Here is a 26,103-nt window from a genome sequence, read left to right as displayed (position 1 = left end):
GGAAAAAAGTAGCATATAATTATTAGTAAAATATGATCTGAATGTCAATTTTTTCACATGAAAAAGACCTATTAAAAAATAATACATAATCAAATTATGTTATATATATATATATATATATATATATATATATATATATATATATATATATATATATATATATATATATATATATAAATGGCTTTTGTAAGAATCCATTTAAAACGCACTCAGGATTCGTTTTGGTGGAGTTCACGTGTTAAGAAGGGGGCTCGACACTCAGATGACAGACGCCAGGTTTCAAGAAGCGAGGATCCGAAAATCAGATAGTGAAAGGCAGGTGTCGGCAGATGAGCGAACGTTCGTTTTAAACAAAACTGAGTTTTTGAAAGTTTATGTCACACTCTTTGCATGCATCTTCTTCCCCAAAACTCTGAAATTCTCATTTCTCCTCCTTCTCTCTAAAAGCTCTCCCTTCTCTCTACGAAATCTCACCCTTTCTCTTCTCTGATCATTTCAGACACCATAGAAGCACTTCCGACGTCCAAAGCTTCAGTTTGAACCGATCACTTTCGAGTTCTGAACTAGTAAGTTCTTTTCTAGTTAGCTGTTCGTTATCTGGTACATGCAAACCAAGTTCTGGTTGCATGAGTTCATAGTTTCTTTCTGAACCATTTTTGGTCTGTTGATTAGTTAGTTGAAGAATTGTTGAGCGTAAGGGTAGAAGAAATTGTAGTCAGGCAAACCGTATTCTATCTCTAGGACGTTCGTTCACGCTCAGAAGTAAGGAAAGCTTATTTAATTTAATTTGTATGATTATGTGTTGTATGAACGTTTTTTGACTTGATGATTGGATATGAAAAATGATTGAGTTATGTTATGAGGCATGAAATATATGAAATCTCTATGTTTGGATGGTATGAAATATGAAAATTGATTATGATATGAATGTATAAAGTTATGAAACTATATGTTAAGAAATGAGTTGGAAAATAAATGATTCTGGTATGAAATTTCCCATATGGAAGTGTACGTTCGTCACTAAACGGTCATTGACCGTTCGGTTTTTCAGGTGAACTTAGTTGAAATGGGATTCTTTCATTTGGGGAGAATCCTAGTTGAGGACGAGCATCTTCGTTCCGTGATACTGTGCATGAGCGTTCGGCCAAGCATAGTTGTTTCTTGGTAATCGGTTATAAACTCAAGTATATATATATATATATATATATATATATATATATATATATATATATATATATATATATATGTGTGTGTGTGTGTGTGTGTGTGTGTGTGTGTGTATTTGTATATTTTCGTTGCTCTTAAACACTACTCCAATTGGTATCTTATTGTATTTATAAAACCTTCTAATCCAAGTTTAGTAGTTCTCGGTCTTACACCCAGCGTTCGTATTGAATAGTGCTCGGTCTTACACCAAACGCTCGTATTGAGTAGTACTCGGTCTTACACCAAGTGCTCGTATTGAAGCAGTGCTCGGTCTTACACCCAGCGCTCATACTCATTTCTTTTATAATCTATCTTGATGAAAATAGCGTTCGTTCAATTTCAATAGAGTTTTTCTCTACCGTGCTCGGTCATTGACTGACATTCGAATTTCTTGATGTAAATTCAAATAAGCTAAGGATTCATAAGCGTTTGGTTTCTTAATGTGAAGTCTTCTAAGTATTATTCCTTGAATGTCTTGAAGTGTCTACATCCATTGGTTCCGGCATAGAGCCTTAGTACTTGGCATGGTCTTTTCGGTGTTCGGTTGGAACTCGCAAGAGTCAGTTCATCTAATTGGATCACTTTTTAAATAACGTTCGTTCTAGTCGTTCCTATTTTATATGATTGAAGTCGGTTTCTTTCTCAAACCGATAGTAATCCTCTCGATCTTAATCTATTATGGAACTAGAGACCTCTCGGTCTCGCTTCAAGTGTTCCTTATCGTTCTGAGTTAGGATTTAACGTTCGGTATTTGATGTCCTTAATAATCTTTGAACAAAGATGAAATTGAAATGATTGATAATGAAAGAAGAAATTGAGATGATTGATAATGAAAGAAGAAATTGAGATGATTGATAATGAAAGATGAAATTGAGATGACTAATAATGAAAGATGAAACTGAGATGATTGATAATGAAAGATGAAGAAAATGTGTTATGGATTGAAATGTTTGGATTTCGAACGAGCGTTCCGGGGAGGAACGACTCATGGATGAATATTGGAATTGGTAAAGTATGACTGTGGGCATGCTAAGCTGGCAGTTCATCCTGATGTTCCGTGAGTACTCGTCCTCACACAGAGGAGGGTAGGTCATGTGTGGGAACGGCAGGAGGTTCTAGTCCTTAGGGGTACTTTGGACAGATAGGACTAACCTCGGGTGGCAGCTGATGAGAGTATTCCAGTTACTACATCACCCGGGTGCACGAACGCTTGTAGCTATACAGATTTCATACAGTCAGTCTAGTATTAGGCCTTGTGTGAAAAGTATGATGAAATATATCTTGTGTGTTTGATTGTGTGAAATGTATGTTTATACATGAATTAAATTACATAAGCTTACCCTGTGTTTCCTGTCTTGTCTTGTTTTGTACGTCCGTCTTTGTCATTGCAATGATCATCCGTTGTGGATGTGAGCAGAAGGAGACGAACTGCTGGAAGAGGAGTTAGAAGAAGAAAATCTAGTTGAGATTGAAGTTAAGACCGAAGAGTAGGACGTTCGGCCAGTAGTCTAGTTATAGTAAGGTGGTCATTCGATCACCTTCTGTTTTGTTTGACCGTTCGGTATAGGTTTTGTAAACCGTTCGGTCTGAATTACTTAAGACGTTAGGTTTAAATTTCTACTCTTTCTGAAAGGCCGTTCATCCATAATCGTTCGCTCTACTTTAGTGTAAGACTGATCTGTATATTATTCAATGTGATTATTCTATTATATAATTTAGACTGTATATTTTGGGATGTTACAGCTTTTGTTATTATTATATAAAAATATAATCGATTAAGAATTGTATATATGATATACTTTACTTTCTTTTAATTTCAATTTATATTATTTAGTCCAAACAACTTTGTTTTTCATTTTTTTTTCACTTCTTTATTTTTTTATGTTTAGGGTTAAATATGTTTTTAGTCCCTGAACTATCAAGCTATTTTAAGCGATTTTGGTTTTAGTCCCTACTCAGAACTTTGATGATTTTTAGTCCTTATTGTTTTGAAACTCTGAGTAATAGTCCTTAAAATTGGACGGTGTTAAGTTTCAGTGGATGTGGCAAACGACGTTGCCACGTGATCACTGATCTGCTCTATTCTTTGTCTGCCACGTTGGATGTTTAAGTGTTTGAACTGAGATTAAGTTAGTTAACCACTTCGTGATCTTTTATAAATCAGATTTGAAGAAGTTGGGTTCTTCTTCGTGGCCGTGAGGATCGCCGCATGCTGGGTCTTGTACTCCTCCGCTGCGAGGAGGTCATCTCCATGACCGTCGAGGGACCACCTCCGTCGGAAGAGTCCCGCTCAAAGGCCGTCGGTGCCGCCGCACTCGCCGGAAGAGGCATTCCTCCTGCTCCCGTTGTCCAGGCCCAGCCTGGTCTCGCCGGCCCAGTTCGCGGCGTTGGCGGCCTTGCCCCGGGCATGATGCAGCCGCAGATCTCGTGTCCACCGCAGCTCAATGCGCCGCCGTATCCTGGTGGTCCGCCGGTTATGCGTCCACCGGGGCAGATGCCAGGGCAATTCGCTCCTCCCCCCATGGCCAGGGGTCCGCCTCCTCCGATGCCACTCGGACAATTTGTTCCTCCAAGACCTGGTGGCGGTCCACCTCAGTTCTCCGTTCCTCCCCCGCAGTTTGGACAGCGCCCCATGGGACCTCCTCCTCCGGGACAGATGGTGAGAGGACCTCCGGCTCCTCCGCGCCCTGGTATGCCTGCGCCTCCTCCACCTCGCCCCGGCATGCCCCCACCACCTGGCAGCGGTGTTCCGGTGTTTGGTCCTCCTCGACCTGGCATGCCTCCTCCCCCAAACCCTCCAAACCAACAACAGTAACGAGATAATGGATTGGTAGGTTGTATCTGATGTGTTACTCATTCCCGTCTTTTAGATTTTGGTGAGACCGAGTGCCTCTGTATTTGTGCTTGAGTTTGCGTTTGAAAAATTTACTGTGAAAACTGATTTATGCCTGGTCGAGTTTACTGTAATAGTAAGTTTGATGTAAGATCTAATTTTTGTCTTTCTCATTCCTCTCTTTTAGATTTTGGTGAGACTGAGTGCCTCTGTATTTGTGCTTGAGTTTGCGTTTGAAAAATGTTCAAACTGATTTATGTCTGGTCGAGTTTACTATAACAGCAACCAGCTGCAGCCACGAAGAAGAACCCAACTTCTTCAAATCTGATTTATAAAAGATCACGAAGTGGTTAACTAACTTAATTTCAGTTCAAACACTTAAACATCCAACGTGGCAGACAGAGAATAAAGCAGATCAGTGATCACGTGGCAACGCCGTTTGCCACATCCACTGAAACTTAAGTAACATGAATAGTAACATGTTACGAAATTTTTTAAAATTTATGTAAAATAATCCGTGATTGAATAAAAATGCTAAATATTTTTTAGATATATTTGTATTTGTCGGAAGAGTTTTACCAAAAAAATAAGTGTTGATAGATTATTTGACGAGGTCATGCTAATTATTACTGCTAGATTCATCCCATAGTATGTATTAACAATTTTTCATATACGTGATGTAATTATAAATTTATTATCAGAAGTAAAACACATTTAAATGTTGATTTTTTCGTAGTTTCACTATATTTTAATGTATTAACTATTTATATTTGAATGAAAATCTAACTTAAGTGATAGTCTTTTCAGATTATTTAATATATTAAATAGAAGTATAAATAATGAAAAATGATTATATATAAAAACAAAGAGGTCAAGAAAATAATAAAAGTTTAAAGAACGTAGAAGAAGAGGTATTTTGTTTTTTTGGGTGAAAGAAGAGAAGAGAAGGGGACCAGAAGATTTGATTTGATGTTAGAAGAGGAGGACAAAATGGCGTGAAGACGGAACAATTTAGCGGGAAAGTGGGACCCACAGTATGTGAAAGAGGGACCACAGATGGAATAGTATTGTAGCAGTATTGATTGAGGCGGCGGGTATGAGTGAAGTCAAAACGAAAAGTGGTCCCCAGTGAATTGTCCACATCATCACCTATTCAATTCCAAGGCGCGTGCTGTTTCATGGTCCCCCTCTTTCTTCTCATCTCAACTCTCTCCACTCACCAATCATTATCTTTTCAATACTCCTTTAATCAATTTCAAACTTTCATTCCAAACATCATTCTTCCAAAATCAAAAATGGACCACCTTAACATTTACCAATTTTTCAAACTTCACACCATTTTCATTTTACACCTTTCCTTTCTATCATTTCAATAATATTTATTACATATTTATAAACCTACAACTTCCAATATAACAATACCATATAATCACTCTTTGGATTCATAAAAAATTTAATAGGATAATTTATTATTTTAAAAAAATTTGAAATACTTTCTAGGTATGCGTCGATTAGGGTAAAAGAGTAATAGCAACATTACCATACAAGCTTTCAGTGAAAAATGTTAATCATCGCAAATTCATCGTTACATTTCCTCGTTCATAAGTAAAAAAAACAATAAAATATTTCCTTACATTTCTTTACTTTATTACAATACAAATGCAGATACAAACACAACATTAGGTATTTAAAGAAGCATTACCAGATGAATAAAAACACTCATTATTTGAAAGGATAATATTTCTCAATTAACATAATATATAACAATTTAAAATGCTGACTCGCAAAGCCAAATAATTAAGGACAAGTAAATTTTAGGATAATAAAAAAAATGTACTTTAAATCAAATTTTGATTAGTTAAACATACTATATTTTTGGACATCTTCTATACAATAGAACATGTTTGTGTAAGATATGAAAAATAACTTCAAATATATAGAGTGAGAAACATGCATGAAAAATGAAAAAAAAAAGTTATGAAAAAATAACATGGAAGAAAAAAAATGAAAAAAAGAAATTTAAACATACATATAATCCTTATACTATTCCAATAATAACAAATTTTGTTCTAAAAAATTCAATTTCCAGAAAGAATATAAAGTTTCAGGTATTATTTTTCTTCAATCTCGGAGGTAGAATCACTATATCCGAGTTTCAATAATAAATTTAAGTTTAAATGGGTTACTATAAACTCATAAATATAACTCGAATTCTTCTAATTTATTCTTCTATCTCTTTCTTCATTGGCACTGAATCAGACGACATTCCTCCATCTACTCCAGTATAACGAATTATATGATCATCGCACATACACAAACACAAACAAGTAGGGTGAGCTAACATGCAACCAATCATTTATAAAACATGCATAATTACTTTGATACACTCAACAAACCTCATATAACAATTATGTTAGACACCCTCATATCATCATACAACAATCGCATCATAGATACTTATCCATTACTTTGATACACTCAACAAACCTCATATAATAATTATGTCAGACACCCTCATACCATCATACAACAATCGCATCATAGATACTCATCCCACAATACCACAATTACTAATAGACACTCATCCCATAATACTTAATAGACACTCGTTCCACAATACTCAATAGACACTCATTCCACAATACCTAATAGACACTCATTCCACAATACCCAATAGACACTCATTCCGATGATATGTTGATGAGCGGTTACGGGAGGTTATGCACTTGTGATGACTTCTACTTCCTCTTACAAATACACTTCCAAAATACTCCATACCATCCACAAGGTTAGTCCTCAACACTATGTCCAAAACCAGCACATAGACCAGGACCTCCTGCCCCTCTCACCATATAATTCATCCTTCTCTACTTGAGACTGAATGATTATTAGAGTATCAGGATAACCTCCAACTACAGGACCCTCAACATCAACATATACACAAATACCATATCATTACTGAATCTCTCCACAAGACTTATACCATGCTCATATTCCTCAACTCACATTATACCCTTACAAAATCTCCCCATAATACTCATATCATGTTCAGATGCATAAATTCAACTCCAATAAAATCCAATCATCGCAGAAATCATACAAAATGAATATATCACAAAATAAATTAACAATACTAAAATATCACCATAAATGGTCACCGGAGAAGAATCAAATGTTTGATAAATCAAACTCACCATAAACGCCAGTACATATGACTAGTCACAACTTACTGGATTTGAACAAGGCCGGTCTATGATCAGGGATGTACCAACTCCGGTTTTTAAGATTCCTCTATCCTACCATCACAATTATAATTCATAATTCCATATCTACCACAATAACATGAATTCATCAGAAATTTTCATTCCAACAAGATATATTGAACAATAATTTAACAGTACATAATCTGTTCAACAAGATTTAAGTTAAAAACTTGTCGAGTAGACTTTCAGGAAAGAGAGGTGCGTCACAATGGACAACTTAAGTACCAAGTCTTTCCTTAGCCAAAGTGTTCCTCAACTAGTTTTAACAAATTTCTTATTTACAGATTCAAAATAACAACATATAATATTAACACAGAAATTCAATATAGATAGATATATAACAAGCATCTATGTTTTTCATTAACAATATTCACACAGAATTTCAAGACATGAATAGTAATAAAACAATACTAAATCATAATATAAAAACTTAGAAAGGTTAGCTCCCCTACCTCTATTCCAGACTTAATCTCTTGCTCAGAATTTGTTTCCCCGAAAACCCTCCAGAACCTCTACTCTTCTTGCAACTAAAAATTTCTTTCTAACTCTTTCTTCTCTATTTCTCAAGCTTTCTCACTTGATTCTTCCTCTCGTTGTGTAGAATAGCCTCCCCTCTCATGGCTATTTATAGTCCAAAAAATTCACCTCACTCGCACACTTTCTGGAAAAACTTCCCAGAAGGTCACCCATCCCAGAATTACTCCAAGCTAAGCACGCTTAACTATGGAGTTCTTAGGCTACCGAAAAGCAAATGCATTTGGTGATATGAGTAGTCAAATCAATTCCTTTAAGTTATCCTTCAACTGTATAGTCTCATACCTACACAGTCTCTGGATCCCTCTCATTCCGGTGTATGTTCGATTCGTCCATGTACCCCTTCCACCCGAAGCTACCAGGAGCCGCTCCTTGTCTGTGCCCCCTGCACCATGCCTCTTGCACCGGCGTCACTCCCCGCCCTCGTCAGTGCCCGGATGTCACACTTGACATATTGGATCCCTCAGTAATGCCTTCAAATCTGAGTGCTTTATTATGGGTATTTTTTGTTTTTTGTTTTTGTAAAATATAATTAAATATGAGTTGATTTGGATTTCGAAATGCATTCAATCAATCTGAATTTGATTAATTTGATTATAGTTTATGTTTCATAAAGAAATTTTCATTTTTCAAATGTTTTGTTGTATTGTAGTAGTGTAAGGCAAAACGCATTCTTCCTAAAAAGTACATAATAAGCATGATGAAATTAAGACACTTGGAGCACTAAGTAATATTAAAAAATCAAAATGAAATGAAAAAAAGAGACAAAGATAATAGTAATATTTTCTGAGTTTAAAATTGTAACTGTTAAAAATAATTAATTAGGATATTGGATTGGTTTTAGTTTAAAAATATTAATGTAACAACTATTATATATTTAATGTTGGAATTCATATGATAAGGATTTAAAAAAAAAAGTTAAGGGTATTACAGCTTTATTTTAAAGGTATTTGAATATTTTATATTTTGTTATTAAAACGTAAAATTTATAAATACAAAAGTTGATTATTTAATTTTTATTTTAAAAAAGTAATTGACATTGTAAAACAATATATTTTTGTCTGTAATTTCTCTTCAAGTTTTTGAGCAGTCTGCTGATCTCTTTAAACATCAATTTTTGTTATAAAGATTCTTACTAGATGTATGAATTATTCAAACATGTCGGATGAGTCCTTCCTTATGCAAAATTCAAGTTTTAAAAGTCTACATAATTTATTGCTTTATTCGTTGAGCCTTTAAATAAGGCTTTAAAGATGTTGGGTCATTGGACAAATAAATTATTCGTTGAGTGAATTTTTTTATTTATTTATATTAAAAACCTGAAAGTTAAGTTTATGGTAGCTTGGTCGTTAGGCTAGTTTGATTTAGTTTATCGAAATTATTGAATGATAACTTCTAATACTTGGTTTTTTGGTGAAACAATTCTTTCATTGATCAAAATTTAAAATTTTAGAATCCAGAAACTCATAAGAGATACGTTATGTAGCTAATTAGATTTTGTTGGATGAACATATCTCCAAAAGCATCTTGACGGACGAGCCTTTAATTTAAAAAACTACTTTGTTGGATGAGTTTATGAACTCACTAAGCGAGAAAGGGTATTTTGAGTCAAAAAATATATACTATAAAAGTTTCTAAAAGTGTATTACAATATTTTTTAATTTTAGAAAATTATTGGGTTATGAATGACATTGATAATGAATTTGATTGAGCCATATATGATTGAAGGTACATAATGATTTTTTTGATATGAGATGCCTATTTATAATGTGTTGTGATTATTTAAATTCATATGAAAATGTGATGAATTGTTGAGATATGATATGAACATAGTTATTTTTATGGAGAAAATACTATGTTGAGATTTTATGGGTTAGGTAGTAAATTGAGATTTGGAAAAGAAATTATCTCGAATCTACAAACATTAAAATGATATTAAATGGTAAAAATCAATCAATTAATGTTTCTATGACTTATTTTAGGGTGTGAATAAAAACTATATATATTAGATCGTAAAGAAATTTATCCTCTCATATAAAAAAAAATTGTTTTCAAATATTTAGATATTCATTTATCAGTGTATTAATTATTATACATAAACTAAAAGTAATAATATGTTAGTATGATACAATTCTTATCTTACCGTTATGTGAAATTGGGTTAAATATAAACTCATGTTGTAAAATTAATTTAAATTTAAAATAAAAAAATTCAACATTACAACCAATTTAATTTGTTCTCTGTGTTATAAAGTTATGCTAATGAGATATAAGTAAGCATTTCTATTTTTCTTATAAATGAAATTGGAGGTGGTAATTTTATAGTTATTATGGAAAGCAATTATTAACACGGTTGAGTGGTATATTCCTTGTAACATTTATTTCACGCGTGTAAGTTGTTATTTATTTAAAAAAATTAGATTTGTTTATTTATAAGTTGGATATTTATTGCAGCATTAGAGACTTAAATCTTGCAGTGACCTAGAAGGAAACATAAAAGGAATATGGTAGTGAAAGCATAAAGTAACATCATATTACATAGCATTGCGTGTGGGACTTCAATTGGAAAACAAACAATTACAAGACTCCATTCCTTTCTGCTTTACACCGTGGAATCGAATGCACCAAAGAAAATAACCAACAATTCCAATCGCACACCATTTCTTTCAAACATTTTTCTACAGTTATAAGAGGAAAAAAAAATAAAGAAAATAATAAAAAATGTGCAAGAGACTATGCAAAAAGTGTGGCTAAAAAGAATAGATTTAAAAATGAGAAATTAATAGAAAAAAATGTTTGGCACATTGACCTTATCTATTCCATGGCATTTGGAAAGAAACGTGGCTAGAATGGGTGAGGAGTTGGGTATTGTAGGTCCATATTTATAATTTATAGCTTTTCTTTGGTTACACTTTTCTTATATCTTCTATTCATTATCTTCTTTGTTTTATCACTGTGTTTCGGCATCAAAATAAAAGCAATTATCAGTGATTAGAAGATCTTAGTTCGTGACTTCCGATCTAAAGAAAAGCTGCATCGTCCTGTTTATTTTTTATCATAAAGTATCAAACCCTTGAAAACAACAGTCAAAAGCGTAAAACAAAAGTGTAAAAAGTAAAACCAAGAGTTCATTCAAAAGAGAAAGCAATTTACATTAAAGAAACATTGCAATCATCTTCATAGTTTCACACTGAGTTCAAGAAACATCAAGAAATGACCATATTCATGACAATATAGGTAAGAAGAAAAAGCTTAGAGAAATTTAAGATATATGATATGCAATTTAACCTAATTATAGAATAGTAAATATAGTTATCCAACAATAGCTTTGGTTTTGTGACGGATCTGACCAATAGAAAAACGTAGGACAAAGGTAAAGGTTGAATAATGTCAATAATAGAGACAACTATTTGGTACAAGTGGATTAGATAAAAGAGAACTCAAATAGTGGTGGTCCTCCCTCATTTTTGTAATTTTACTATGAAATGAAAAAAAAAATATTACATTATAAATATTTGTTTGTTTTGGTGAAAGATTTAATCGATTAAAAAAATAAAAAAGAGAGAAAATAGAAATAAAAAATTGTAGCTTCCGTTCATATAAAGTATCATCTTATTTATTTTTTCTATGTCCGTTATTAACTCCGTCGTATGAATTTTCTTTTATCTTATATAATTTCCTTATGTCTAATGCATTATTTAAATGCTTCGCACTCAGTTTTATTTTTCAAATAATTATGGATAAAATATATGGATAACTATTACTGCATAAGGAAGTGGATGAGAAATTAGAAAAGCAGTCTTGAGTGTGAAATTATTTGAATTCCTGAAATTGTAAACAATTGGATAATTCCCTTTGTATAATTTTTAATAAAATATTATAATAATTTTGAATTAATGAAACCAAGTATAAGAACTGTAACATCCCAAAATATAGTAATAATCATAAATTAGAATTAATTATGTTTGATGCAGTCTTACACTAAAATTAAAGTTCACAAGTCGAACGGCTTAAAATACAGAAACTAAAAATACAATATTACAGAAATAATAAGAGTCAGGGACGAACGGTTTTACAAAACCAAATAACCGAACGTTCATTCATCAAAACTAAATTAACTAACATCTAAATAAACGGACACTTTAGAGCTCGGCCTTGACTTCCACGTCTACCAGATTCGCATCTTCCAAATTTTCTTCTTCCAGCGCCTCTTCAAGTAGCTCACTTCCATCTGCTCACATCCACACGGATGATCATTGCAAAGACAAGACAGACGTACAGGGACGAGAGACAATACAAGGAAAAACGAAGGGTAAACTTATGTAATTTAATTCATACACCAACATAAAAATTTAACATTTCAAACACACCAGAATATTTCAATATGTATAATCATCCAAAAACTATCACTAGACGGACCGTCCGGACTGTATGAATCTGTGTAGCTACACGCGTCCCTTGCACCCGGGTGATGTAGTAACTGGAATAATCACATCAGCTGCCACCCGAGGTTAGCCCTATCCAAAGTACCCCTAAGGACTAGGACCTCCTGCCGTTCCCACACATGACCTACTCTCCTCTAAGTGAGGATGAGTACTCACGGAACATCAGGATGGACAGCCAGCATTAGCATGCCCACAGTCATACTTTACAAAATTCCATATTCGTATTCATCCATACATGAGTCGTTCCTCCCTGGAACGCTCGTTCAAAATCCACAATCATTAATTCATCTCATATACCGTTCGTTCATTATCATTCTTCACTTTAACCTCATTTTCGTCTTTCATTACAGTTACATGAAATAACGAGCGTTCATCCCTCTTCATAACGAGGACGAACGTGAAAAACTAAACCGAGAGATTCTCGTTTCAGAACCGAATAAAACTGACACATCAGATTTACCGAACGTCATTTCCTACTCGAATCAGTTGAATGAACTGACTCTAGGAAGATTCAAATTATTACTCAAAGAATAATTTAAGTAAGAAGGCTCCAGGCCGAATCCAAAATAGATAAAGTCCTTCAAGACGGTTAGGTGACCATATCGAGAATAATTTAATTATAAAAGCTGAATGTCAGTCAATGACCAAACGCGGTACACAGATTTACTGAAGTTTTGGACGAACGCTATTTCCACCAGTTTGGTAATTTAATACTAGGACGAACGTTTCGGTATAAGACCGAACGCCACTCATAACGAACGCTTTGGGTCGAGACCCATCGCAGACTTGTATTCATAATAGCAAATAGAATTAAAGGTAATACGAGATGGTGAAGATAGAATTTAGAAATGACTAAGTGTCCAAATGTATAATTATAAGCTTCTCAACTCCTTACATAACACTCGGTATCTACGTTTGGCCGAACGCTCAAACGTAGTACTAATACAAGAGGGCGTTCGTCCTCAACTAGGATTCTTTCCGAATGAAAGAATCCCTTACTACTCATTTCACTGGAAGACCGAACGGTCAAAGACCGTCCAGTAACGTACGTACACAATCATAAGGGGTATTTCTTATCATAGTCAATATTATCAAAATTCCAGATTTAACATATCAGTTCATACTTTATAAGTTCATATCAAATATCAATTTACATACTTCAGAATTCACATTATTCATTCATACTTCAAAGTGATAATTCATATTCATATTCATAAATATCAAACATTATCATACAGGTCAACCAACATACACCATGTTCGTTCACTCAAACAGCGATCGTTCACACAAACACAAAATATGAATTAAATCTAATAAGCTTCCCTTACCTGGATTTCGTGAGTGTAAACGTCCTAACGTGTATTCTTGATTCGCCCAACTACAACTTCTATCCTCAGGATCACTCAACTCTTTCGACTTAGTCTAACCACATAGAAATCAGAAACAACTTAGACTTATAACCCATGCATGCAACCAGAACTTGGTTTTTGCATGTAACCCAAGAACGAACGGTTAGGGAAAAGAAACTTACCAGATTCAGATTTTGAAGCTGTTCGGTTCAGAATGAAACTCACGACGCCGGGACTTCTTCTATGGTTTCTGAAATGGGATCGGATAAGGGAGTAGTGAGTTACAGTAGAGAGAAGAAAAGGTTTTCTAGAGAGAAGGTGGAGAAAATGAGAAGTCAGGTTTTAGGAGGAAGAAGGGTGCATGCAGAGAGTGGGAAGAAGTGTTTCAGAAAAATCAGTTTTCTTCTCAATGTCAAACGGACGCACTCTCTCATACGGACACTTGTCTTCCACTACTGATTTCAGAATGTTCCAATTTGACACTTGGCAGTTGCGCGTCAGAGTGAGTGAGTGGATTTTTAATGGTCTGAGCAGGGTTTTGGGTGTATTAAATGTGATTTGACAGGTGGGTTACGGTTCTAAATTTCCAAGGTCTTACATTCCTCCTAACTACAAAAATTTTTCGTCCTCGAAAAATTAAGACTTATCCAGAAATAGGTGGGGATACAAGTCCCTCATAGCATCCTCCACTTCCCACGTTGAGTCACCAGTCTCTTCATCCCACACTACTTTCACCATTCTGACAGCTTTTCTTTTGTAGTATTTGGTATCACTATTTTCAATGCGTACTGGCTGCATTTCCAGCGTTCGATCTTGGCGAAGACGAACGTCTTCCAACTCCAGTATGTGAGATGGATTGGCTATGTACTTCCGGAGTTGGGAGACGTGGAAGACGGGATGAAGGTTGGACAGTTGAGGAGGTAAAGATAACTCGTAAGCTATTGGGCCGATCTTCCTCAGTATTTGATAGGGTCCGACAAACTTTGGGGATAACTTCTTTGGTCGTACAACTCTGCCTACTCCTGTGGTCGGATTCAGTCTCAGAAAAACATGGTCTCCAGCTTTGAACTCTAACGGCCTTCTTCTCTTGTATGCATATGACTTCTGCCGACTCCTAGACGTCTTCAATCTTTCTTGGATCAATTTCACCTTGTCAGTCGTTTGTTGAATGAGCTCAGGTCCAGTCAATACGTTCTCTCCTTCTTGAAACCAGCAAAGTGGCGTGCGGCACTTCCGTCCGTAAAGAGCTTCGAAGGGAGCCATTCCAATGCTGGACTGGAAACTGTTGTTGTAGGTGAACTCCACTAACGACAAGACTTCATCCCAGACGCCCATGTGATCTAGGATGCACGTCCTCAGTAAGTCTTCGAGCGTTTGGATGGTCCTCTCGGATTGACCGTCCGTCTGAGGATGGTACGCCGAACTCATGTGAAGTTTGCTGCCGAGCTCGGTTTGCAATGATTGCCAGAACCGAGAGGTGAATCTCGTGTCTCGGTCAGAGATGATACTGGACGGCACTATTTTTAATAAATGTATATATATCACATACTAGATTTACTAAAACGTGTAATACCTAAAACCATATTTTTAATGATTGTTTTAATCTCTATCAAGAAAAGGTGGTTAATAAAACAAAAATACTATACTATATCAGAAATTTAAAGCATGTCAGTATAAACATAATTTTTTTTAAGTGTGTTGAAAGTCTCACATCGACTAGAGATAAGGCAAAATTATAATATATATATATATATATATATATATATATATATATATATATATATATATATATATATATATATATAAGTGGGGTGCAAACTTCACTTTACAAGTCGGTTTTGTGGGGTTGAGTTATACTTAAAAACCACTTTCTAACATGGTATAAGAGCCATGGTTAATGCCTATCCTAGCGATATTTTCTTGTTTTTTTGGATATTTCTATTCCACCCGCTATCGGACCACTCAATTTCTATTATCACGTACGAAATGTCTATACTTCAATCGATTTTGTGGGGTTGAGTTAGGATTAAAAGTCCACTTTCGTGTAAAAACATTTCCCTTTGATTACTATCCTTAAATAACTTTAAATGTTCATTAATATACTTTTTATTTTTTTTTCATTATGATATAGTTTAACCTTAATATATTTTGCTCTTTCCAGTCTTCATTGTTCTTAAATATGAACTTTGGTTTAGTTAAATTTTGTTTCTAATTTTTTTCTAAACCGCAAAAGCAAACTTTGATATTTGTTCATGGGTGAGTTAATGCCTAGAGTTAAGAGAAAACATAGAAATTAAGTTAGAGAGTTATTAGGGTTAGTTTTAAATCGCGTTATATGTTTCGTTTTTCAAGAAAATAAAATATATAAAGATGTGGTAGCAGTTTTAAAAGTTTTACGAATTTATAAGTTTTGGTTGTAATGGAATTAAAATCATACATACTTTTTTTTCCATCGATTCCTTAGAAACAGATTACTTTTAAAAAATTCATATGAACCAAAGTTATATATTTGTTCTGCTTTGGTTCTCTAGTATTTGAGGTAGAAATATCACAAATTTTTTTAAAGTTCTCGCTGTTACTTGAATTATTTTATTTGAATGTGGGGATTTCACTTCAATTATAAAATAATTAAAGTCTTACATCATTTTCTACCTTAGTTTTTAAAGAATCGATGTCAAGATATGTGTGAAAATTTTTAATTTTTTGTTTTTTAAAATTATTTTATCTTATCGAGAAGATTTGTCTTCAGTTTTTATTATAACTAAAACATAAAGTGTTGTTTGAGGTGATTTTTAATGAAATATTTACAAAGTCTCAATTGTTAATGATTTTTAGTGAAATCTTTCCTCACTATTTTGGTTCTCTATAAACGTCACTACGTCGTCACTTGGCCATCACTACCACTCTTCCATTCTTTCCTTTCTTTCTTTGTTCTCAGCTCTATAATTTTCACTTTGTTACCATTTCGAAATCGTGAGAGAGAGAAAGAGGTTCATGTAAGTTTTTATTTATTTATTTATTTGAAAGACTAATGCAACTACTTTTTGTTCTAGATTCTCCCTAGACGCAATTTGTCACCTTGTACTTCGACGATTTTTGAGACTTCTGGTTCTAACTTGTTTTATGTTCCTAGGTTCATGTAAAATACTACTATTTAGTGTGACAAAGTGTATTAAAGAGACTTTGAAGGGTGAAACTATCGTGACTTAACTATTGTCTGACACATATAATAGGACATTTAGGTGGTATGGATCAAAGGAAGTTCCACATGACACACAATATAGTATGAAAGAAGATCATACTTAAATATCTAGTTGGCTTAATCTTGTCATGACTTGGCTTGAGGATAGTAATCCTAAGTGTTGGAACATCAAATGAAAGATTTCGTTACAAACAGGTGTAGAGTTTCACAAGTCTATTTAATATACTATTTTTAGAAAAACAAAGTCTAGATTTAGTGTGATGTTTGAGCAACTTTGAATGGAATGAGGTTGAAATATTTTGCATTGTGTGTGTATTAAAAAAAATCCGTACAAATTTTATTTGTGGAAAAATTTAATTTAGTATCAAATTTCTTAGTATTAACCTGACCGTATGAAAACTATTTTGTTTAAACTATTGTTTTATTACATGTTTGACATTTAACTTTTTTTCTCAAACATTTATAATATATTTTATTCTTTTTCTAATTGCATTAACTCACTTTAGTATTTTGTTGACATGTTATTTTGAGGTTTTCCCTGATCATATATTAAATACGAGTAGTGGTAGAGGCTGAAAAAGCTAATAACTCTGGAAGAAGACGAGGGTTTTGAAGACTAAGTGGTACTAGATAGTTAGGATAGTTTTCATGTCATTTGAAGATTGATGTAACTAGAGTCTTACTTTTTTGAAAATTTTTAAATCTTTATGGCTATGTTTTTTAATGATCTAGTAGATTGGATTATATATTTATACTAGTGAGACTCATAACATATTTATTATATATTCGTATAGACAATGAAATTTTAAGCAAATGCAAGTGATGTTTGAGAGGGAATTGGAAAGTTTGTAAGCATGGAAAAAGTCATGGAAATAGTTAAAGGTGAGAAGCGTAGGTTTCTTGGTAGGGGAGGTTAGCAATATAGTCAATGAATTTGTTCAGTCTGAAAGAGTCAGAAAAACAAAGAAAAGGTGAAGGAGGAACGTGATTAGGCGTTTATCAAGAGTAAAAAAAGAGAAAGAAAGCCAAAGGAGTAACGTGATGAATAATGTGTTCTGCGATTATTATGTGTTTTTCGATTAAGCTTCCTTCCAATTTCATTGTCTAATGCATTCATATATAGTTCACTGATTACAATCTTCGTCTACTGATTTTACAATTAAGGTTTGTTTACTGATTTTACAAGTCTCTTTATTTTTAACCTATAATTTGGTGATGGCAGCTCCCTTCTTTCTCAGGTCATGGATTTTTCCATTGGATGGTGACATTTAGTAGTGATTTGAAAAAAATTAAGTAAAATGAAAATAATAATAAAAATAGAGATAAGAAGAAAACAAAATAAATAAAAAATATATTAATTAAAAGTATATTAATTAAAACATCATATTATATAAATATATATATATATATATATATATTTAAAAATGATTTTTTTGAATGATTAATTTTGTAGAAGTATGTCACTCTAATACATAAGGTAAAGGTGATGTTAAACTACTTTTTATATTAATCTTAATTTTACTTATTTTTAATTGTTATTTTTTATTCTTTTATTTATCTTTACACGATTTAATTTATATTAAGTTGATTCTATTTATTTGTGTAATTTAATTTGTCTTCAATTATATACTAATTCTATTTATTAATCTTATTTTATTTATATATTGATAATTTTTATTTTATTTTATTTATCTCAAATTAAGTATTGGTTTTGTTTATTTATTTAATTTAAATTATTTTTAGTTACATAATGATCTTATTTATTTTATTTTATTTAAATTAATTTTATTTATGAATTGATCTTATTTACTTATTATTTAATTTAATTTATCTTTAATTACACATTGGTATTGTTTATTTATTTAATTTAATTTTATCTCCAATTACAATATGGTTCTATTTAAATTATTTTTAATTTATTACGGTTATGGCTCTATTTATTTTATTTTAATTTTTTTTCAGTTATACATTAATTCTACTTATTTGTTCCTTTGTTTAATTTTAAGTATGCACTGATCATTTATATAAATTTATATTTTGGTATTATATTTGTTTAATATTATTATCTATATATACTTATTTATTTAAAAAAAATTCTTTGATTTGATTTTATCATTATTTTATAATTTGTAAATTGTATAAAAAAAATTAAAATAAAGTAAAAATAAATATTATTTTATTCAGTCAATTTAGATAAAATAAAATTATCTATATGTTTTACTGTAATTTTACACTCTTTGTATTTGTGAGGATGATGTATATATTACTGATAAAGAAAAATGGCATCTATGTATAGTCATCAAATTTTATGATATTTGAAAATGTCCAAAAGTATCACGTTGAATAAAGAGTCTTAAGTTTTATTTAAATGAATTAAAATCAAACTAATGTAAAATATTTGCACTTAGAAAGTCACGATTTGATACATTGAGGGATGAAAGGTAGGGATCGCTGTGGGGTTAAGAAAACTTTTACCAAGCAGGTGATTATTTGGTTATTTCAAAATAACGCCCTAGACTATGATATTTACAGGCCAAACTTGGAACGATTTTGATACCAATTTAGCATCACCAAAGTTAATTAATGGTAACATATATTTTTTTTACCCATAAATAACTTATATTTTAAAAAAAAATTATGATTGTATCCATGTCTTTTATGATAAATACTCAAATACATACTTACTTTCTAAAGTAACTTTTAGTATCTGTGATGAATTATTAAAATAAAATTTAAATTTAATTCAATCTTACAAAATCAAATCAACTTAATATAATGAAATTTGTTTTACTTACTGTAAATTAATCTTATTTTTATTTATATGAGATCATCAACTATTAGCAAAATAACAAAAATGACTATTAACTCAACCTTGCACCATCTCAACCGCTTCATTGATTTCTCATTTTTCTTCTTGGAATGTCTTATTTGGTGTTAGAGGGCGAACCAATCATCACCACATTAATAAATACATCAAAATACAAATGGTAAGAAAAAAAATGACAATTATCATCACATAAACTATTATTCTTAATTATGTAAAATTTTATTTTTAATTATATAACATTTTATTTTTAATTATATATATATATATCGGCACTTTTGAAATATTTGTTTTTAAGATCCATAAGGGAAAACAAGTGCAGGAAAGGTTATAATGAGAAATGAATAATGAGGATAAGTATGTCATAATTAAAAAAAAAATCATTTAACCAAGTTAAAAATGAATTCAAATTCAATGTTTGAAAATTGAATTTCCTATTAGGTCCTTAATTATATGAAACCACTTATTATGTCAAATTAAAGACAGTGTGGCAATAGTATACTATCAAATTAAAAAGGTAAATCTTAATTTAGAATACTAATCCTTATTTTGTGTATATAGTTTTAAGAGCTCCTCCATAGTATTCACTTATCACACTAAATGAAAGTGATATTGTAGAAATTATGTATAAAATTAATTCAAACTAAAACTCTTATTCACTAAATAAAAAATGAAAAGTATTTTTATTTAATTAAAAAATACTCTCTAAAACTTAATTTTTTTATATGTCATGCAATGTGGAATTTTAATATTTTATATATTATTTCTAAATAATTTTAAAAAAATGTGAAAATTCATACTCAAAGTTGTTTGTTTCAAATTAGGCATATTATAAGACTCTAAAACACATAATAATTTGCCATCAATTTTATTAAACCTAAGGTGTTGCTTTAAAATTAAAAAAATCTATATATTTTTCTTGTAAAAGGTTGACTTCAAATTCATGTGTAGGTTAAGTTTAAAGACTATGTACACCACACAATGAAATAAAATATATGCAACCCGTTCACACGGTAAACCAAGGCGGAATCATAACTACTCTGGAAAACAAATTATTTAATATTTTTTATCAAAATAATGTTTTTATCTTTCATATCAGATAATTTTATTTCATATCCAATTTATAATTTTACCGATAATTTTTATTCAATAAACCATATTAATTAATGATATAAAGCTATGATTATATTTAAGCATTATTGTATATGAAGGTTACAATTACATCACTACTTTGTAAATCATGTAATAAAAATGAATATAAATCCTACTAAAAAATAATCAATTATTTATTGGTAGAAAACTATGTTACAATGGTGTAATGTTATTTATTTGGTTAAATATGAGTGTGCTTTAATAATTATCAAGTGCAAATGGTTGGAGAATTTTGAACAATGTGGTGTTTAGTTAGGTAAACTAGGAGGACTAAACCATAACAAGACAAATTAAATGATACTTGAAAGGAAACAATTGGGTTAGTTTATTTTATTTTAAAATGTTTTGAGTAAATATATAAATAAAAAATATATTTAAAAAAAATAGTGGGGACCATTGTGCATGCGAATATAAAAGAGTAAAAAGAATGAATTGAAGGAGGGTTGAAGGGCCAGAGTGAAAATAAAAAGAAAAAGAAAATAGTGGGGGTGACGGAAAAAAGCAATTTCCGGAATTAGTAAGTAATGACCGGAAAACCAGAGTGAGAAATACTGAAAACCGCCTTATGTGAATGTGTTGAGTTGTGTGTTTCTCCAAAACCATTAATACAACGTTGTTTGTAACTCAGAACACCTTATGTTCCCTCCATTTTCCATTTTCCTCTCTAGTTTCCTCACTCCTCTTCACTTCGCCATGAACCAATAGCTGCTACCTTTCGCACACAGAGTAGAAAAGAGTTTCATTTCTATCATATATGGCTTACCACAACCCTCAAGACCTTCCACTCCACCATTTCACTGACCAACAACAACACCATAACCAAACTCTCACTGACGCATCTCTCCTCTCCGACCCTACCTCCAAACCTCCTTCTGATCCTCACCAACCAGCGCCAAATTGGCTCAACAACGCCCTTCTCCGCACGCACTACACCAACAGCACCACCACAAACAACAATAATGACAACAGCAACTCCGACACCAACGTTAACGCTGCCAACAACAGCGGCACCAACTTCCTCAACCTCCACACTGCGGCTGCTGACTCTGGCCAATGGCTGGCGCGTCCGATCCTCCACCGCAACCAGAGCGAGATCATCGACGATGTCACGGCAGCAGGCGACTCTGCCATGACCGGCGCCGGATCCGGCGATTTGAAGAGCGAGGCGGCAGCAGTCGAGGGCGGTGGAGACGGCCTGATGAACTGGCAGAATGCGAGGTTTAAGGCGGAGATTCTATCGCATCCTCTGTATGAACAGCTTCTGTCGGCACACGTGGCATGCCTTCGGATCGCCACACCGGTGGACCAGTTGCCCAGGATAGACGCTCAGCTCGCACAGTCCCAGAATGTGCTCGCCAAGTACTCTGCTTTCGGACAAGCCATTGTGGATGACAAGGAACTCGATCAGTTCTTGGTATTTTCTTACTTTCTCCCCCAATTTCACCCTTCTTCTTTTTCCCCTTTTCGGATTAATTATTCATTATTAATTTATTATTTTTTATTATTCATCTCGTGATTATCCCCTCCCGTCCCTCTCTGCTTTTAATTGAGGACTTTCGCTTTTTCCAGCAAATCTAATTTTAAATTAGCGATTTTAATTGTTGTTGAAGACATGGAAAGTTTTCTTGGCCAAAGATGTGTTGTTCCTGGACAGAAAGTGAAACAGATGTAGTTCCTTCCTTATTCGAGAATGAAATTATTTAAGTTATGTCAGATGTAGAATGATGGTTATTAATAAAAAATAAGTAGTTTGGAAACCTGTGCTTTTAATTTTAGTTCTTGAGCTATCTTCATGCCAAATTTCACATTCGGAATGATTTTGCAGCCGAGCCTTTTTACTCCATATGCTTCTCATGGATCTTAAAAACACATAGTGTTATGTTCTTTATTTTGTCATGGTCTGTGATTATTTCCAGCTTTATTTGCTATGGTGGTTTACAATTCACGATTTTTATATATTTTTTAAATTCCTGCTGCAGTCCCACTATGTTCTGTTGCTCTGTTCTTTCAAAGAACAGCTCCAACAGCATGTCAGGGTCCATGCAATGGAAGCAGTAATGGCTTGTTGGGAGATTGAGCAATCCTTACAAAGTTTAACAGGTACTACTATACTCTTTTTAGTGATTGTTACATCTCAACATCAAAATAAGGGTTGGTTGCATGACAAGTTGGAATAACTTCATTCTAGTACCCTCGACTGTGTTCAGGCTATCAAAGAACCAACCTGTAATTTACTCACCTAATAAACACAATATTCTACCAATTTACCTCAGTTCTTTTTAAAGCTGCAAATATATATATATATATATATATATATATATATATATATATATATATATATATATATATATATATATATATATTAATCACAATTTTAACGGGAAGAAATGTCAAATATTTTATACTAAAATAGGAGTATCATGTGCTAGCTGCTGCTGTGCGTGATTATCTATTCGGTCCCGTGTCTGGAACTTGGGACTAGAGTCCTTTCGGCCAATTAATTCAGACACGGCAATTAATATTAATTCAGATTCAGGGTACTTAAGTTCTCGAAATCAGAAATTTTACCGGCGGTGGGTTGTAACCTCATTTTTTAAATTTTCTTACATGGTCAAAGTATCAGTCAATACTGCAAGGTGGTAAGGTTCAGTAATAAATGATATGCAAGTCCGTAATGGTTGTTGGACCGAGAGGAACATAGCTACAGGGATTAAACTTTCCTCGTGTTTTCACATACAATGTCTCTGGGTTGGAAAACTTAAAATCTTTGCTTAACTTTATTAAAATTGAAACATATATAGCCAAATAGGGAAGAATATACCAAACCCCTACTCTTTGTCTCAGATAGAATGATGACAATTTCTGTATTTGAAGAAAGCATTGAAGGCTTTAAAGTGCATAGCCCGGTTGTCTGATATTTTTGGCACGTTATGCCGAACCATCGTGTGCTTTGAATGTTACGTGGTGATGAGGCTTTTGGTTAGATTAACTAACTTTTTGTGCAGAAATAAACAGCAAAAGCACACGACTCTTTTTTTTCCATTGGAGGAGTACTAAAGTGATGATTTTTTTTTCACATGGTAAATGATTGAACAGGAGTTTCACCCGGGGAAGGTACGGGAGCAACAATGTCTGACGATGAAGATGAGCAAGTAGACAGTGATGCCAATCTGTTTGATGGTGGTTTGGATGGTCCCGATAGCATGGGATTCGGTCCTCTTATTCCCACAGAAAACGAGAGGTCCCTCATGGAACGTGTAAGACATGAATTGAAGCACGAATTGAAACAGGTAAGGGATTAAATGCAAATAGCTTTTAAAAGTCTGCCTAAGAGTCCCATCGTTTTGAATCTCCTCCCACGTTTTTGACATCAATTATTTTTTTGTTTTTCTTTTTAATTATTATGTAGGGTTATAAAGAGAAAATTGTGGACATAAGAGAGGAAATTTTACGCAAGAGACGAGCTGGGAAACTTCCTGGTGACACCACCTCTGTCCTTAAAGCTTGGTGGCAATCACATTCCAAGTGGCCTTACCCTACAGTAAGAACTCTTTGACCCAACTGATTTTTATTTTTTAAAGAAACCCCATCAAATAAATATGCACGAATCTAAGAGTAGGAACAAAGATAGATGTCTCTGTACACATTTATTATTAAATTCAAAGCAAAGGAATGAAAATTTCACGCATTTATCTTAGCGGAATTGACCGTTGACCAAATGACCTTGCTTAGTAAGCTTAGTATATGCTGTTTAGATGTTCCTATTTGAAGCTATTGCAGGAGATGTTTACAAGTGACCCTTTTAAAGTGAATAAACTCTGTTTCATGTTGTTCGTGTTTGATTGTGACATGTTTTCTTTATGTTTTTCTTCTTCTCAGGAGGAGGATAAGGCACGGTTGGTGCAGGAAACGGGATTGCAGTTAAAGCAGATCAATAATTGGTTTATCAATCAAAGGAAGAGGAACTGGCACAGCAATCCCTCAACTTCCACAGTGTTGAAGAGCAAGCGCAAAAGGTATTCATGTTAAAAGTTGTCATTTCATTAATTCAAAATCTGCACAAGCTTTGTTTGAAAACCAATCTTAATTTTAAAGAAGCAATGCAGGTGATAACAGTGCTGATCATCACATGTAAATGCAAGAAAACTCACTCTACTCTGTTAGTTCGTCTCTGCCGTCAAATTTTGCTCTGCTCAAGGAACAGGTGAACACAGAAGAGGAGTATTAAAGTCTGCAGTGTACGGTGATGCATCGAATTTAGGAAGTTCAATTAGGAATTATATACCAATATCAAAATGGATAACTCCATGGAGCATGATTTTTAGTCTCATTATTAATGTTTGTGAAATATATAATAGTGAGGGGTTGTGGGTGTATAGTAATAATCTGAGCATTTTTTTTTCTTCAATCAAGCTAGTTTTGTTGTTGTTATTCTTAAAATGGGTATTTTACATGGAGCTTGGTTTTTTTTGTTCTTAAAATATTGTTCCAATGGTTAGTAGTAAAGAAAGAATATTGAAAGAAAAGAAAAGATATGAATATATTTGAAGCAAAAATTATTACAGGAATTATTAGGAGGAATATGGAGTTTTCAATATGTGTAGAATAAAATAATGGTGAGTTGGCATTGTATTGGGTTGTCGCTCCATGATCAAGTGACTGTAAAGTCATAATCACGAAATGGAATAACTTGGTGAAATTTGGAGGGTGAAAAACATAATTCATAAATTCTTAAGAATGTCTGGTTGGAGGGTAAATGTTGGTGTGGCGGTTTATGACTGTCTGTAGATGTATTTATAGTTATGAAAAGTTCAGGTGGAGCAGACAGACTAACAGAGAAAACGGATATAAATCTTTTGTTTTTATTTTCTTTAGATACAAATGGCTCACACCTGCAATTTTTGAGTGGTCCCCTTGGTGATATTTTCTTTGCGGTCTGTATTTCCTGAGTATTGGCAAATATCACAGCAACTATGAGTGTTTCTGAAACTTTCTTCCTTTCTCATGATCATTCTTGTACACAAAAACTATGGATTTTTAAATTAATATTGTAAAAATAAGTTAAGAGTGTAGTTGATTGCAGCATACGGGTGAGACAAAAGAATGCTTGATAGCATAGTTTTACTTCCCAATTTATTTTAATATAAAATGTGATTGTAAAAATTATTTTGAAACTCAGCTTCCAAATATTAATTAAAACTTTCAATATTACTTTCTTGAATAATTCTTTTAAAATGGAGCATAATGATACTGTTATTTTCACTGTTTTGCCTACAGTCTCAAAATTCCCTGTGGT

At 32.9% G+C, this 26,103-nt stretch overlaps 2 protein-coding genes and 1 long non-coding RNA gene across 6 annotated transcripts; all 3 read left to right on the top strand.

Moving 5' to 3' along the window:
- The first annotated feature begins 216 nt into the window (after positions 1–216).
- Positions 217–2,874, top strand: LOC128196310 (uncharacterized). 2 transcript variants are annotated; one of them, XR_008248471.1, is made up of 4 exons: positions 217–339; positions 500–566; positions 673–762; positions 2,624–2,874. It is a non-coding gene; the product is annotated as an uncharacterized LOC128196310 (long non-coding RNA). The 2 variants fall into 2 exon arrangements; XR_008248470.1 differs by lacking the exon at positions 217–339 and having other exon boundaries at positions 355–566.
- A 502-nt stretch (positions 2,875–3,376) lies between these two features.
- On the top strand, positions 3,377–4,210 carry LOC108330500 (uncharacterized; the record flags this gene model as incomplete). Its single annotated transcript, XM_017564981.2, has 1 exon — positions 3,377–4,210. A coding segment is annotated over one exon (645 nt), but the record flags the coding sequence as incomplete, so codon positions are not given.
- Positions 4,211–21,237: 17,027 nt separating this feature from the next.
- On the top strand, positions 21,238–25,288 carry LOC108331803 (homeobox protein knotted-1-like 3). Of its 3 annotated transcripts, none has more exons than XM_017566743.2 (6): positions 21,238–22,221; positions 22,787–22,907; positions 23,904–24,097; positions 24,217–24,348; positions 24,687–24,823; positions 24,914–25,288. In XM_017566743.2, the coding sequence occupies exons 1-6, from the start codon at positions 21,562–21,564 to the stop codon at positions 24,915–24,917; spliced, it is 1,248 nt and encodes a 415-aa protein (XP_017422232.1). In that variant the 5' UTR covers positions 21,238–21,561; the 3' UTR covers positions 24,918–25,288. The 3 variants fall into 3 exon arrangements, with proteins under 3 accessions (XP_017422232.1, XP_017422230.1, XP_017422229.1); XM_017566741.2 differs by having other exon boundaries at positions 21,244–22,221; positions 24,906–25,288; XM_017566740.2 differs by having other exon boundaries at positions 21,244–22,221; positions 24,903–25,288.
- The last annotated feature ends 815 nt before the right edge of the window (positions 25,289–26,103 follow it).

The sequence above is a fragment of the Vigna angularis genome, chromosome 4 (assembly GCF_016808095.1).
Source record: "Vigna angularis cultivar LongXiaoDou No.4 chromosome 4, ASM1680809v1, whole genome shotgun sequence".
Taxonomy (NCBI): Eukaryota; Viridiplantae; Streptophyta; class Magnoliopsida; order Fabales; family Fabaceae; genus Vigna; species Vigna angularis.
This window is presented reverse-complemented; position numbering and strand designations above follow the sequence as displayed.

Coding starts and splice junctions, on each gene's coding strand:
- LOC108331803 (XM_017566740.2), top strand. CDS start 21,562: ATGGCTTACCACAACCCTCAAGACCTTCCACTCCACCATTTCACTGAC. Junction 22,222..22,786: donor AGGAACTCGATCAGTTCTTG/GTATTTTCTTAC, acceptor TTCCTGCTGCAG/TCCCACTATGTTCTGTTGCT. Junction 24,824..24,902: donor TTGAAGAGCAAGCGCAAAAG/GTATTCATGTTA, acceptor TTAATTTTAAAG/AAGCAATGCAGGTGATAACA.